We start from the raw sequence: 16,378 nt of genomic DNA, 5'->3' as shown, positions 1-16,378 counted from the left end.
AGCCCCCCACACCGTAACAAACGTAGCCCCCTCTCACAACTAGACAAAGTCTGCTCGCAGCAATGAAGATTCGGCGCAGCCAAAAATAAGAGCTTTAAAAAAAAGAACATCCCTTACTTCAGGGTTTCATAGGAGACTTAAAAATATATAGGGACTTCCCTGGTGGTCCAGTGGTTAAGGATACCCCTGCCAATGAAGGGGACAGGGGTTCAATCCCTGGTCCAAGAAGATCCCACATGTTGGGGGGCAACTAAGCCTGTGCGCCACAACTACTGAAGCCTGTCCTCTAGAGCCCGTGTTCCACAAGAGAAGCCACCACAATAAGAAGCCAGCATGCCACAACTAGAGAGTAGCCCCTGACTGCCCCAACTAGCGAGAGCCTTCATGCAGCAACAAAGATCCTGAGCAGCCAAGAAATAAAATCAACAAATAAGATAATGCATTACGTGCAAAGTAAAAACATTAAATTGGAAATTTAAAACAATATTGTAGAGTTATATGAAAAGATTTTCCTAGCAAACTCAGTTATCCTAAGAAAGATAAATGCATCTATTTCCTAAAAGTGAAACAATGAAAAACCATATACATACTGTTCGAAAATGGCTACTTAGATGGTCGAGCCGGCTAAATCTTTTCCCACAAGCTTGACAGGGGTAGGGTCTTTCTCCAGTGTGACAACGAAGATGGCGCTTGAGGTCTGCCTTCCGCTTCACCACGTGTGTGCAGTACGGACACTTGAACCTCATCCTGGGCAGGTCATCTGTCAGAGACAGTTTGATCAAATTACTGGAAAGTTCGTCACCACAATTCTAATAACATCAAGAATCCAAAAGGGGCTGGCGAGTCCAGTCTCACAAAGGTAGGCAAAAAGGAGAAGGAAGACATTTTACAAAGACTAGATTGTTGATGTTATCCTAAGTACAGAACTATAACTTCAGGATCTGATTTATTTACAAAGTCTGGGTAATTTACACTGTCCCACTTATCTTTTTATTTAATGTCTTAGAGTCACCAGATTTGAAAGTAAACTGGTAGCTGCGTGTTTAATTGTTCAATTGTGTCTGACTCTTTACGACCCCATGGACTGTAGCCCACCAGGCTTCTCTGTCCATAAGATTTTCCAAGCAAGAATACTGGAGTTGGGGTTGCCATTTCCTTCTCCAGGGGATTTTTCCCTCCCCAGCAGTTGAACCTGTGTCTCCTGCATTAGCAGGTGGATTCTTTACGATTTTAAAACTGTAGACACACTCCAAAAGTTAAAGTGCTCACTGTTTATGTTTTTAAGTAACTTATTTTATTTACACATATTTATCCCCCTGCTCTTACCTGTCATACAGTTGTACTGCTTTTCTTTCAAAGGTGAAAAAGTTTCAAGGATATTTTAACCTTTAGTTTTAAAACTCATATGGATTCAAAACGTCACTTATAGTTGGAGGCAAACATCATCAATTTAATAGTTAAATTCAGCTGTCATTTATTTTTTTAAAATTATTTTATTATTCTTACTGTTATTTTATTTGTTTTTATTTTTTGGCTGTGCCATATGACATGTGGGATCTTAGTTCCACCACCAGGGATTGAGCTCATGCTCCTTGCACTGGAAGTACAGAGTCTGAGCAACTGAACCACCAAGGGAGTCCCTCAACTGTTCATTATTGAAGTTGGATTTAAATAACTTAGAATTATAAAAGTGCAAAGCCCAAGAAAGGATAACTTTTTTGCTGTTTTAAAATGCGACAAAGGGGACTTCCCTGGTGGTCCAGTGGCTAAGATTCCAAGCTCCCAATGAAGGGGGCCAGGGTTCAGTCCCTGGTCAGGGAACTAGATCCCATGTGCCACAACTAAGACCCAGTGCAGCCAAATCATAAATAAATAAAATTATAAAATAAAATAAAATAAAATGTGACAAAGATTTCCCATATTTACTCTGTTATATCTGTTTGCCTTGGTCAGTGGTAGAGCTCCTCCGGATTTTCAATAAGCTTTGCAATATGATACAATCTTAAGTATTTTCATGTGAGTATCCTACAGGAAAATGTGATTAGTAAAAGTCAGTTGGGGTGGCTATTGTTTTTAAAAGTCAGTTGGGGTGGATATTGTTTTTAAATATGTTATCTGCAACAAGATTATTTTCTAAAATTTATATCACAACCAGGGAAATGTGAATATTGACTGGCTTTTAGTGATATTAAGTACTGGTTAATTTTATTTACATATGATAATAATGGTATTATAGTTTTTCTAAATTTATATTTTAGGGACACATTTTGAAATATTTACAGATGAAGGCATATGATGTCTGAGATTTACTTAAAAAGGGGAAGATTTGGAGGAGGAAATGGTAAGCCACTCCAGTATTCTTACCTGAAAAATCCCATGGACAGAGGAGCCTGGTGGAACCAAAGGGTCACAAAGAGTTGGGCATGACTGAACGGAGCAGAGCAGAGATACAGTGGATGCTGTTTTCAAATAATGTACATAAAAATTGTTTGTATTCTGAATATCCTATGTACAATAAAAATTATTAACAAGGGGGAAGAGTCAAGGGCAGAGGTACAAGACTGGTCATGAGTGGGACTGGGTAATAATAGGTGCATGGGGTTAATTATACTATTCTCTGTACATATATATATATATATATGGAATTTTTTCTAAATATTATGCTCTGCAGTTTTATTTTATCACAATTTTCCTTTAAATTCACATGTAAACTATTAAGCGTGGCTTCCCTGATAGCTCAATTAGTAAAGAATCCACCTGCAATGCAGGAGACCCCGGTTCAATTCCTAGGCTGGGATGATCGGCTGGAGAAGGGGTAGGCTACCCACTCCAGTATGCTTGGGCTTTCCTTATAGCTTAGCTGGTAAAGAATCTGCCTGCAATGCAGGAGACCTGGGTTTGATCCCTGGGTTGGGAAGATCCCCTGGAGAAGGGAAAGGCTACTCACTCCAATATTCTGGCCTGGAGAATTCCATGGACTGTATAGTCTATGGGATCCCAAAGACTTGGACACAACTGAGCAACTTTCATTTTCACTTTTCAAACTACTAAGCAAATCTGCTAACTGATTAATTGGGAGGACTAGATGATATGCATTTCTAATCCTTGTTCTCTACTTTGAAACTATTAGCCTACATAATTTCTCTGCATTTTACTATCATAGAAATGAGATATCTCATGGTGTTTCACACAGAATTACAGTATCAATGTTATGTTTTTTAAAATTACACATTTATATTTTAATAAAATCAGATTTAATTTATTTTAGGTATTAGGGCTGTGAACCTTTGCCAATATGCATGATTGCTCTATTTAATTTTTCTATATAAAAATACTCCTCCTGAGTGAATACTCAGAAAAAATAAACTATTTAAAGTGAAAGTGTGGTGTATAACTGAATCACTTTGATGTACATCTGAGACTAACACAACATTGTTAATCAGCTGTACTACAATATAAAACTTTTAAAAATAAATCGAATATATGTTAGGACTGAGCCATTTACAAAAGAACTGTAAACATCTAACAGTAATCTAATCATCTACAGAAAAGCAGGTCTGGAAAATCATGGGTTTCTGACCCTCAGAACTCTATTGTTTTGACTTACTAAATGTATCCAATATTTTAATTTTAAAAATTTACCTTTTATGCATAGATTTCATTAGAGAAGTATGACCTTTTAAAAAGGGGGAAAAAACATACTTGGTTCAACTGCCTTAAAAGCAAGGGCATGTTGAGATAGGATTGATTTACACTGGAGTCTTGGAACCCGATTGACAGGACTAATTCTCTATTTGGGTACCTGGAAAACTTCTCGACGTGACATCAGATCCTTGACTATACTGATAGCTAACAGGAGTAGAGTCCATTTCCACATTCATCTGTGCCTGTTCTTCAGACTGGGAAACATGGCTGGAAGAATCAGATGTCCGTGCTTCTCGTTTGCTTGACTTATAATGAGCCATTTCAGAAGGCTGTGACAACCTCAAATGTTTGGACTTTTTAATGGAATCTTTCCTTTGTTCATGCTTGGCCGGAGGCTGCTGAGTATTCCTTTGGGACACTGGATGGTAATTATACTTACTCCAAGATTTCCCGCTTATTATACCTGATCCTTGATCCGGGCTTAGGTGAGGACGAGGAGAACTGCTTTCGTCTTGCCAGCCACTGCTATAAAAAGAGGAGCGTTCTATACCATTAGAATTGGCATCTTTATCAGAGAGGCTGAAATAGCGATCCTTTTCTTTCTCACTAATGTCTAACGAAGATTTAATAAAGGTCTTACATACACTGATGACATCAGTCATCTGAAGGAAGCTAGCAGCTGACATCACTTCTATGACATTCTGACCTGTGAGAGAGAGCTTGCCAGAATAGACAAAGTCCAGGATAACTGTAAAGGTGTCAGGGGAGAAGGCCTGAAATGTCGCTGTGGTTGGCTGACTTGTCTCCTTGGAGTTCTGAGAAAGAAGCATTTTAAAGTAGCCACTACTAGCAAATAAGACATTTCGATGGGCTTTGAAGACCTTCCCTTCAACCAGAATACTGCAGTCACAAAATACATCCTGCCTGCGCTGCTCATTCAGTTGTTGCAGGAGGTGAGACTGATGAGAGGAGATCTCCATTCTAGAGAGGAAAAGACACAGTGGTTACCAACACTGGAGTAACACGGCCTCTCTAAGACGAGCCAAGTGAAATGACAGAAACGGCTGTCATTTTTCCACTAAAAATACTTTCTCCTTAGAGAATATCATCTCCAAGACACAGAAGATAACAGGTTTCAGGATACCATGTAATACTCTTTTTATGTGGAAACTTAGTTCCCTGACCAGGGATCGAACCCGTGCCCCTGGCAGTGGAAATGTAGAGTCTTAACCACTGGACAGGCAGCGAAGTCCCTACACTACTCTTGTGCGTAAGTGCTCAATTGTCTCTGACTCTTTGAGACTCCATGGACTGAAGCCTGCCAGGTTCCTGTGTCCATGGGATTTTTCCAGGCAAGAATACTGGAATGGGTTGCCATTTCCTTCTCCAGGGGATCTTCCTGACCCAGGGATGGAACTGGCATCTCCTGTGTCTCTTGCATTAGCAGGCAGATTCTTTACAACTGAGCCACCTGGGAAGTCCTCTGACTCTTTGTGATCCCATGGACTATACAGTCCATGGAATTCCTCAGGCCAGAATACTGGAGTGGATAGCCATTCTCTTCTCCAGGGGAATGTTCCCAATCCAGGGATCGAACCCAGGTCTCCCTCATTGCAGGCAGATTCTTTACCAGCTGAGCCACCAGGGAAGGGTAGTTAGTTCTACTCTTAGTTGTTTGATTTTTAGACAATCATTTGTTCAGTCACAGAACCTGGATTGAGCATCTTCTATAAATCAGACCTTCTGCTATATGGTAAACTAAATAGGCTTCTTTCTTGCCTCTATGTAGTTTTTAACCTAAAGGGAGTATCAGCATTAAACAAATATTCATGTGGAGTTATAAATGACAAGTGCTAAGACAGAAGGAGGGTGCTCTTGGTATAAAAGTATAAACTAAATTGGGATGGAGTGTGTTAGGGAATACCTCTCTGAGAAGTCACATTTAAGTTGAGACCTCAAAGGCAATTAGGAATTAGCCAGGTGAAGAATGAAGGGAGATGATTTCTGATTATAGCAAAGTGGTGGTCTAGAAAGTACTGAAACTTCTGGTCACAAATCTCTAGAGATGCTGGCTAAAATTCAGTCAAAACTTAAAAGGTATGGCTGAGTTGCTGGGGCAGCAACATGGGCTCTGGTTTTTATCAGTAACAGAAATTGGAACCCTCTAAGGGTTATTGAAAATGGAATAGTAAACTTTGCCCCTAAGTCCAGAGAAAAGGCAAAGAAAGTTTGTCTTTGTAAGGCCTTGGTTGAGGGAAAAAAAGTCCCTAGGTGAGATATCAAACCCAAGGTTGTGCTTTGTGAAGTTCTGGAGTCCAAATTTATTTTGCTTGCTTGGTGTGGAAAATCTCAAGCTGAAAAATTAACATGAGAATGAGTCTTGGGCTGGTGGTGTCCGTGGGGACACCTTGCAGAAGCAAATGCCAAACTACTTAGGAGGGAAGCTCTCAGAACCCGAAAAAAGTAAAAGTGTTAGTCACTCAGTCATGTCTGACTCTTTGGGACCCCATGGACTGTAGCCCACCAGGTTCCTCTGTCCACGGAATTCTCCAGGCAAAGATACTGAACCAGGTGGAAAATAAGCTCTGCTTAAACTGAACTCAAAGTCATTCTCTTCGCTATATAGAGTGGCTGGCTCATTTCCAATGTTGTACCACCATGATGTCTAATATCTCCTACCATAAAACCTCCCCTTGATGGGACTTCCTTGATGATCCAGTGGTTAAGAATCCGCCTGCCAATGCAGGTTTGATCCCAGGTCCAGGAAGATTCCACATGCCTCGGAGCACTTGAGCCCGTGCATCACTACTGAGCCACCACGCTCTAGGGCTTCGCAACAAGAGAAGCCGCCACAACGAGAAGCCGTGCGCGGCCAAGAGCAGACTCCACTAGTCGCTGCTACAGAAAGTTCACATAAAGCAGTGAGGACCCAGTACAGCCAAATAAAAAACTACAAAAACATAATAAATAACTCTCACTGACTTCACATCTATTTCTGGTTGCTACCCCATTTCTCTGCTTGCCTTACACAAAATGCATAGAAAGAGTTTTTGTCTTGGTTTTTTTTTCATTTGCTAGCTTCACGTCTCCTATTCTCATCAGGTTTTCATGCCCATCCATCAAAACCCATTTTTTGGAAAGATCATTATTAGTAACTTGCATGTTGTCAAATCCAACGGTCACTTCTTTGTCTTCATTTCACTGACAACAGTGGATCATTCTTTTCAACCTGAAACCCTTGTTTCACTTATTTGGCTGCCAGGATACCACTCCTTCATGGTTCTTCTCCTATTGCCCACTTCTCAGTCTCCTCTCCTGGTTCTTTCTTGTCTAATCTCTAAGTGCTATGGGATTCAGGACATGCTACCCCCAAATATGGCACCTTGGCAGTGAATATTATGAACTGAAGGAGTCTGAGTAAATAGGCAGAAGCAGGAAGGTCACTCTGACACCCCCTCTCTTCTCTGCTGCATCAGATCACAAATCCCAGGTGAGAGGTGTCCTCCCTAGACACAGAGGAAAGGAGCCTCCTTATCTCAGGAAATGAAGGGATGCTGAGAAGAATCTGAACAAACAGGCTATACTGAGTGTCCCAGTTCACTGAGTTTACCTCTTACTCCTTATCTACCACATTCTTTCCCGTGACTGTCCACGCTTCATCAAGCCTAGCAAAAAACACACAGATCTGTCTCTTTGGGTCTTCATTTCCTTATGAAGCCTACTGTGTCATGTAAAACTTAGAGTAAATTCGTATACATTTCTCCTGCTAAACTGTCACTTTAATTTTCAGATACAGGCGAGGAAGAAGGTCAAGGAAAATTTTTTCTCCTCTATAGCTGGAATGTCTTGGCCTCAGGCTCAGACCTTTCCTCTACTTACATCATTCCCTACGTGATCTCATCCAAGCTCATAGTTTTAAATACCATCTTTGAGCTTACAACTCACAAATTTATACATCTAGCCCCAACCTCTTCCCTGAACTCCAAACTTATGTATTTATTTGCATCACCACTTAGATATTTAATAGGCATCCTGAGCTCAACATATCCAAAATCATCCTCATCTTAAACCTGCCTTTTCTACGGTCTTATCCATCCCAGGAAATGGTAATTTCATCCCACTTATTTAGACCCAAAGCTTTAAGAGTCATCTTTGATTCTGTGTTGTCAGCTTTACCTTCAAAATAAATCCAAAATCCTACCACTTGTGTCCACTACTGCAGATACCGCTTTAGTCTGTCACCTATAATCAACAGCCTCCAAACCGCATATGGTAGGTGGTCAAGATGTGTTGGTTGAAATAATGAATAAATAAGTAGTCAAGTTAGGACTGAGTAATAGGTAGAAGTAACAGATATGAAGTGAAATTGGCAGAATTTTAAATACTTTTTGGTACATACAAAGAAACATTTAACAAATATTGGTCATTTGTTAGTAACAGGAACCACTTGAAGAATCAGAATCCCCAAATCTTAAAAATGAGGATATCCTTAAAAAACAATGGGACATCTTTGCACAAGAAGTTTCCCTAAGCTAGGTAAGGAAAACCTGATATAAATTCTGGTGCCATAAATACCAATTTAGGCATTTGTTGACCATGCAGCTTCATTTGGGCACTGGAAAGACCTGGGGTGTCAGCATCTTCAAGGTTTTCTTGTTGAGTGTTGTCTTCAAGAAGTTGCTTTCTTCTTGTCCTCCTTATAGTTAACCTTGATGTCATGGAATCATCCTTCATAAAGTGCAGATTTTCTCCAGGCTGCATAATACTCAAATTATGCTTATGCCATAGTTATCATGTTAAAAAATAACCATGGATTAAAGACCTAAATGTGAGACTGGACACTTTTAATATAAAACTTCTAGAGGAAAACATAGGCAGAACACTCTCTGACATAAATCACAGCAGTATCTTTTTTGATCTATCTTCCAGAATAATGGAAATAAAAACAAAAATAAACAAGTGGGACCCACTTAAACTCAAAACTTTTTGCACAGCAAAGGAAACAATGAACAAAATGAAAAGATAACACACAAATTGGGAGAAAATATTAATATTTGCAAATGATGTGACTGATACGGGATTAGTCTCCAAAATTTACATACAGTTTATGACACTTAACAGCATCAAAACAAACAGCCCACTTAAAAAATGGGTAAAAGACCTGTATAATCTCTTCTCCAAAGAAGACATGAACGTGAAAGCCACTGAGTCATGTCCAACTCTTTGCGATGCTATGGACTATACATCCAGTCCATGGAATTCTCCAGGCCAGAATAATGCAGTGGGTAGCTTTCCCTTCTCCAGGGAATCTTCCCAACCCAGGGATTGAACCCTGGTCTCCCACATTGCAGGAGGATTCTTTACCAGCTGAGCACAAGGGAAGCCCAAGAATACTGGAGTGGGTAGCCTATCCCTTCTCCAGCAGATTTTCCCAACCCAGGAACTGAACTGGACTTCTGCATTGAAGGCAAATTCTTTACTAGCTGAGCTAAAGAAGACAAACAGATGGCCAATAGGCACATGAAAAGATGTTCAACATCACTAATTACTAAAAAAATAGAAATAAAAACTATAAGACATCTCTTTAAGCCACTCAGAATGGCTATCATCAAAAAATTCACAAACAGTAAGTGCTGGAGAGGTTGTGGAGAGAAGGGAACCCTCCTACACTGTTGGTGGGAATGTAAATTGGTATAACCACTATGGAGAACACTAAAAATAGAGCTACCAAATGACCCTGCAATCCAACTCCTGGGCATATATCTGCAGATAAACATGATCCAAAAGATACACATACATCTATGTTCATTGCAGCACTGTTTATAATAGCCAAGACATAGAAGCAACCTAAATGTCCACGGACAGAGGAATGGATAAAGAAGATATGGTATAAATATACAATGGAATATTACTCAGCCTTCTTTTCATCAAAAACAAAGAAATAATGCCATTTGCAGCGACATGGATGGACCTAGTGAGTGTCATACTGAATGAAGTCAGTCAGACAGAGAAATATCATATGATATCCCTTATATGTGGAATCTGGAAAGAAATGATACAAATGAACTTACTTACAAAACAGAAAGAGACGCACAGACTTATTAAAGAACAAATTTATGGTTGCTAGAGCCATCTGAGATACTGCCTTCTGGGCTGCAGTCCTCATTTTGGCCCAAATTAAAACTTAACTCACAACTCTCAAGTTGTACATCTTCTTTTAGTTGACACTTATGGCGACCACGAAGGGACCCAGAGTGGATTTCCCTCCTTCGACTGGACTGCACGAGGAACCAGAGCTTTGGTACCAGCAGCGGCCCCGTGCACCCATCCACCTCCTTGGGGAGTACAGACAAATTTGGGACACTCTAGGGTTGTTTCTGAAGCTTATCGCAGTAATCTTTCTTTGGATGAAGATCAGATGCCTTACACATGACCTTCAATCAAGACTGGAAGAAGACATAATTCAAGGAACTGTCTCCAACCTGGATGGAAGGACCTTTCTATCAGGTACTCTTAACTAGGTCATGCCCAGTGAAACTGAAGGGAAACTGACTCTTCAGTTAAATCCCACTTTCAAAGGCCCCTAAGCTGGACTGGTCCATAGAGAGGCCTGCTGACCTCAAACTCACCTTAAAACAATGCTCAAACAGGGGAAACTACACTACACTAGGATGAGAAGAAGATGACATCAGAAGTAGACAGTTTGCTTAAGATGCTAATCTGACTTTTATGATCATTTATAATGTTTTCTTGATTCCTTGGACCTATGCCTATCAGTCACATGTTTTCTATCATGGATATGATTCTATGATAGTTGAAAACTCAATCCAATTGTTGGGTTGTGGCCAATTACCTGTACCTATTACTTCTGGGTTACCTTGGTGGATTTCTGTTCTTTAGGGCTCTGATTGGATACCCCCTAGGAAATTTGTTTTAGATGAGTGTTCAGTCCTGTTCTATCTATTCATAATAATTCTAGATGGGATCCTCTGGATCTTTAGGCCTTTAATTGGCCCACCTGGCCAATTAAAAATACCTGCTCTGAGACTGGCCATAGATTTAAGTTTTCTCTTAGGGTCATTTAAACTCAATCAGAGTGATGAGCTAAGTCTCAATAAAAAATTAACTTCTCATCTATTAAAAGCAAAACTCTCACAATTATAGGGTGGATCTACATGCTTAACACCAGGCTATGGTCATTTAAGTTTAAAGGCTCCTCTATGTTGGGAATGGTTAAATCATACTAAAAATGATCAACCTGGTAATTATTAGACAAGGCTGGGTGCTTTATGAACTATGCCTGTTATTACCCTTAGAGAGAGTGATTGGCATGGGACTCAGTGGATTTGTGGCACTAATTTATGGCCTTGACATCTACAGGGATGATATGAAGGTGTAGCCTGGGATTCCCATGAATTTAAGGTCATACATGTTAACAAATTAGAGGTAACCCCAACCAATCTACCATTGGTATGATCCCAGTGGGTCAAAGATCTGTATTCTACTGGTATGACCATTTAGCAGCTTGTGTGTGTGTGTGCCTTCAATGGGGTTGGAGGATGTAATTGACCATATCTAAGCCTTAACAACTTTCATAAGCTTTAAATGACAGTAACTGGGCTATTTGGAGAAGGCAATGCCACCCCACTCCAGTACTCTTGCCTGGAAAATCCCATGGACGGAGGAGCCTGGTGGGCTGCAGTCCATGGGGTCGCTAAGAGTCGGACATGACTGAGCAACTTCACTTTCACTTTTCACTTTCACACATTGGAGAAGGAAATAGCAACCCACTCCACTGTTCTTGCCTGGAGAATCCCAGGGATGGGAGAGCCTGGTGGGCTGCCATCTATGGGGTCGCACAGGGTCAGACACGACTGAAGTGACTTAGCAGTAGCGGGGGGAAGGGATAGTTAGGGAGTTTGGAAAGGTCATGTACACACTGCTATATTTAAAATGGATAACCAACAGGATCTAATAATGTATAACCCATGGAACTCTACTCAATGTTATGTGACATCCTGGATGAGAGGGGGTTTTGGGAAGAATGGATACACGTATGGAGGTAAAGAACCCGCCTGCCAAGGCAGGAGACTTAGGAGATGTAGGTTCAATCCCTGGGCTGGGAAGATCCCCTGGAGGAGGACATGAAAACCGCTCTGGTATTCTTGCCTGGAGAATCCCAAATCCCATGGACAGAGAAGCCTGGCAGGCTACAGTCCATAGGGTCACACAGAGTCTGAAGCGACTTAGCATGGCACAGCATGGAGGACTCCCAGGTTGTGAAGTGGTAAAGAATCTGCCTGCCAATGCAGGAGACACAAGAGACGCAGGTTCACTCCCTGGGTTGGGAAGATCCCCTGGAGTAGGAAATGGCAACCCACTCCAGTATTCTTGCCTGGAAAATTCTATGAAGCCTGGAGGGCTACAGTCCATCAGGTCAAAAAGAGTTGGACACGGCTGAGTGACTGAGTCTGCATACGAGCACAGATACAGGTATGGCTGAGTCCCTTCACTGTTCACCTAAAACTATCACAACATTGTTAATCCGCTATACCCCGATACAAAAGAAAAAGTTCAAAACAAACAAAAAAACCAAAATAACCATTACATTTAAGATGCAATTTTTAAAATGGCACTTTATGTCTTACACAACACTTTTCTCTCCTGGAATGAATGTGTGGAGTGTCTAATCTGAGTACAGCAGTCAAAGCGACCTTTCCACAACGTAAGTGAAATCAAGTCACTCCTCTGCACGAAATTCTCCAAAGTTCCCCATCCAATCCCAAGTGCCTCTCCTGACCTGCAAGGCCCTACGCCATCTGTGACCTGTCCCTCGGAGTACCCGTCTGCCCACATCTCCTCTGCTCTAGGTCTCACACACAGCATTCCAGCTCCAAAGCTCATTCCCAAACATTTAAGGCAAGTTCCTGCCATGAAGCCTTGTGGTACTATCCCCTCTGCTTGGAAATTCTTCCCCCAGATATACACATAGCTCCCATTCTCACATTTTCTGATCTCTGCTCAAAAGTCACCTTATCAGAGACACTTTCCTTTATCATTCTATGCACCTCCCCCTACTCTTTATCCTCTTATTATTTGATTACTCTCTGTTTTCTCCTAGAACTTAAGGTCTTCGAGAGCACAGAGTTTGCCTGTTTTGTTTACTTATATCCTCAGGTCCCTGAACAGCACTTGAGCACACAACAGATGCTTAATCAACACTGTTGAATGAAAGAGTCAAAAATATTAAAAGATATAAGGAAATTGTTCGTTATAAAGAAGAACTAGCAGGCATGACAAGCAGGGAATTAGAACTTCCAAATTTGAGTAAAACAGAATAAAAATCTAATAGGCTATTAAATAAGTGTGTTTAAAATGATCAAAGATAAAAGGTGATGTACACTAGCAATATAGTTATGAGCACAGACTCTAGAACCAGGTAGCTTGACTGAAATTCTAGGTCTTTCATTCTAGCTATGTTCTAGCTATGTAAACCTGGGCAATGTATTAATATTTAACCTTTGTAACACTGTTTCCTTATCTGTAAAACAGAACCAAAAATAACATTTATTTCATAGGATTACTGTGAGGATTGAATGAGCTGATGGACTGGGTTGGCCAAAAATTCTTTCAGGTTTTTCCATAACATCGGCTGGAAAAATCCAAACGAACTTTTTGGCCAACCCAATATCTATAGCACTTGAAAGTGTTTGGTATGTAGTAAGTACTTCACAAATGTAGTTGTTTGTGAAGTACTATTTTAGCTATTCTCCTTTTACTTTATCATTATTATCCATAAGAAAGGGGAAAAAAAGAAGAGGTAGGTTTGAAGAGGAATCAAATGAACATATGAAAAATATAAGTAATGAAATTTAAAACACCTCATGCTGCAAGATGAGTGCCCCATTTGCAGCTTCACATCCATATTCCTGGCAGGAAGAAGATGAAAAGACAAAAGGCGATTACCAGGCAATTTTTATCTTTTTTTTAATTGGGGGAAAAAAAGGTTTTTCCAGATGCCACATTCAGGGAACTTGCAACTCAATGGCTTGAATCATGTCACCTAGTCTTTAGGTGTGCACTTTCACTAATGGTATATATCAATTTCTACTTCCCAATTTTTGCCAACACTTAATATCATCAGACTTTTAAAATTCTGCCAATCTTATGGGCATACAATGGTATGCTATTGCTTTTATTTGAATGGACTGAACAACTTTTAATGTCTGTTGACCATGATTAACTGAATTTCCTTGCTCATTACAATGTTGCTAAGTACCTCTGCATAACAACTAACCACCAAAACAATGTTATACAATAATTACATATTTATATAGTTCAAGTGCTTGTGGGTTAGATGGGGCAGCTTGTCTGAAGTGGCTGTGTTCATGGTCTTACATCTCCCTCCTGGGACTAGTAGGCCAGCCTGGACAATTTCTTCTCACAACAATGGCTAAAGGACATAAACCCAAGTGGAACTACATGAGGTCTCTTAAGACTTAGGCTTGTTAGCTGCCACAGTGTCATATGTACCGCGTCCTAACAGACTAAAGCAAATCACATGGCCAAATCAAAAGTACAGAGGAGAAGAAATATCTTCTGGTCTGTTAGTGGGAAGAACTGCAAGGTCATATAGCAAAGGGTATGAATGTTGGTAGGGGTGATGAACTGGGGCCAATAATGCTGTCTACACAATATCCTTTCTTATTTTTTAAACTGGGTTATCTTTTTCTTATTGATTTATAGGTATCCTTTATATATCCAACAAACTAATCCTTTATCAGTTATAAGTCTTGCAGATATCTTCTCCCATCTGTGGTCTGTCTTTTTAACTCCCTTAAAGATAGAGTTTTTATTAAACAGCAGCTTTTAGTGTTAATATGGTCAAATGTATCAGTCTGTTAACGTGCTTTCTCTATCTTGTTTAAGAAATCCCTATCTCAAGGACATTGAGTTTTTTTTTACTAATAAAGTTCTGTTTCTCACTTTTAGGGTTTTAACCTACTGTTCATTTTGCATATGGTATTCTAATATTTTTCATAAAGATACCAATCTTTCTGGCACTATTTACTGAACAGAAAATCCTTTCCCTGCTAATTTGTAATGCTACTTCTGTTATACATCTAGTTTCCATAAATTCATGGGTCTATTTCTAAGCTCCCTTTTTGGTTCAATTCATCTATTTCTCTCCCCCAATACTGCACAGCTTTAATTACTAAAACTTTAAATTGAGTTTAAATTTAAACTCTAAATTTAAACTAAATTTAGAAAACTAAAACTAAAACTCTCCCTCATAAGGCTCCTTCAAATAACATTAAAAAATATGATTGTCTCTTGTTCTTCTATATAAAAATTATGATAAGCTTATCATATTTCACTTTTAAAATATCCTATAGGGATTATTTCTGGAATTGAATTTAGAGATTAATTTATGTGAGACCATACATCTTTATAATACTGAGACTTTTTCTTAAAAAAATATTCTTTCTTTTTTTTTCTTGGCCACACTTCATAGCATGTGGAACTTCCCCAACTAGAGATTGAACCTGTGCCCCCTGCAGTGGAAGCATGGAGTCAATCACTGGACCACCAGGAAAATAGCTCTAATATTGTTTTATTATCCATGAATATGGTATAATTCACCACTCATTTAGGTCTTCTTTCACATTCTTCAGTAATGTTTCCTTATTTTCTTTATGACCTTGAATGTTTTTTGTTAGACTTATTTCTGTTGCTTATAGGTTTTCTTGCTGTAGTGAATGGGCTAGTAGGCTTCATGGGCTGAGTGGAAATGCTGCTAAAATCTTGCTATTAAGAATGATGTTTAGGGGCTTCTCTGGTGGTTCAGTGGTAAAAGAATCCACCTGCCAATATAGGAGATGGGTTTGATCCTTGGTCCAGGAGGATCCCATGTGCCATAGAGCAGCTAAGCCTGTGCACAACTATTAAGCCTGTGTTCGGGAGCCAAGGAATTGCAACTACTGAGCCCATGGGCAGCAACTACTGAAGCCAATCAGTCCTAGAGCCCGTGTTCCACAACAAGCGAAGCCACCACAGTGAGAAGCCCGTGCACCGCAAGTAGAGAGAGGCCCCTGCTCATCACAACTAGAGAAAGCCCGAGCAGCAACAAAGACCCAGCACAGCCAAAAATAAAGAAACAAATGAATTAATTAAAAATTGGGGTCATAAATGAGTGCTAAATTGTATTAAATGTTTATTCTGCATTTATATGCTTTTTTCCTCTTAATCTGGCTATTGGTTTCCTAGGGCTGAGTGTGAAGTTGTTCAGTCGTGTCCGACTCTTTGCAATCCCAAGGACTGCAGCCTACCAGGCTCCTCCGTCCATGGGGTTTTCCAGGCAAGAGTACTGGAGTGGGTTGCCATTTCCTTCTCCAGAAGATCCTCCCAACCCAGGGATTGAACCCAGGTCTCCCGCACTGTAGGCAGACGCTTTACCATTTGAGCCGCCAGGGAAGTCCAATGGAGGAGGGCATGGCAATTCCTAGGGCTGCTGCAACAAAATACCATCAACTGGGTGACTTAAAACAACAGAAACATACTGTCTCACGGTCTGGAGTCTAGAGATCTGAAATCAAAGCCAGCAGGGCCAGGCTCCCTCTGAAATCTCTAAGAGAGGAATCCTTTGCTTTTCCCTGTCTTCTGGTGGCCCCAAGTGTTCCTCAGGTTGTGGCTGCAGAACCTCAATCTTTGCTCCATCTTCACAGGGCTTTCT

At 40.3% G+C, this 16,378-nt stretch overlaps 1 protein-coding gene across 1 annotated transcript in view; it reads right to left on the bottom strand.

The window, feature by feature from the left end:
• The window catches only part of ZBTB8A (zinc finger and BTB domain containing 8A), a 61,010-nt gene that overhangs the window by 10,107 nt on the left and 34,525 nt on the right, over window positions 1–16,378 (bottom strand). The window contains exons 3-4 of the mRNA XM_020896080.2: window positions 3,803–4,626; window positions 591–760 (exon numbers count right to left, since the gene is read on the bottom strand). Coding sequence (XP_020751739.1) covers window positions 591–760; window positions 3,803–4,625 — 993 coding nt within the window. The 5' untranslated portion in view covers window position 4,626. The remainder of the gene's footprint in view (window positions 1–590; window positions 761–3,802; window positions 4,627–16,378) is intronic.

This window comes from Odocoileus virginianus, chromosome 30 (assembly GCF_023699985.2).
Source record: "Odocoileus virginianus isolate 20LAN1187 ecotype Illinois chromosome 30, Ovbor_1.2, whole genome shotgun sequence".
Lineage (NCBI taxonomy): Eukaryota > Metazoa > Chordata > Mammalia > Artiodactyla > Cervidae > Odocoileus > Odocoileus virginianus.
This window is presented reverse-complemented; position numbering and strand designations above follow the sequence as displayed.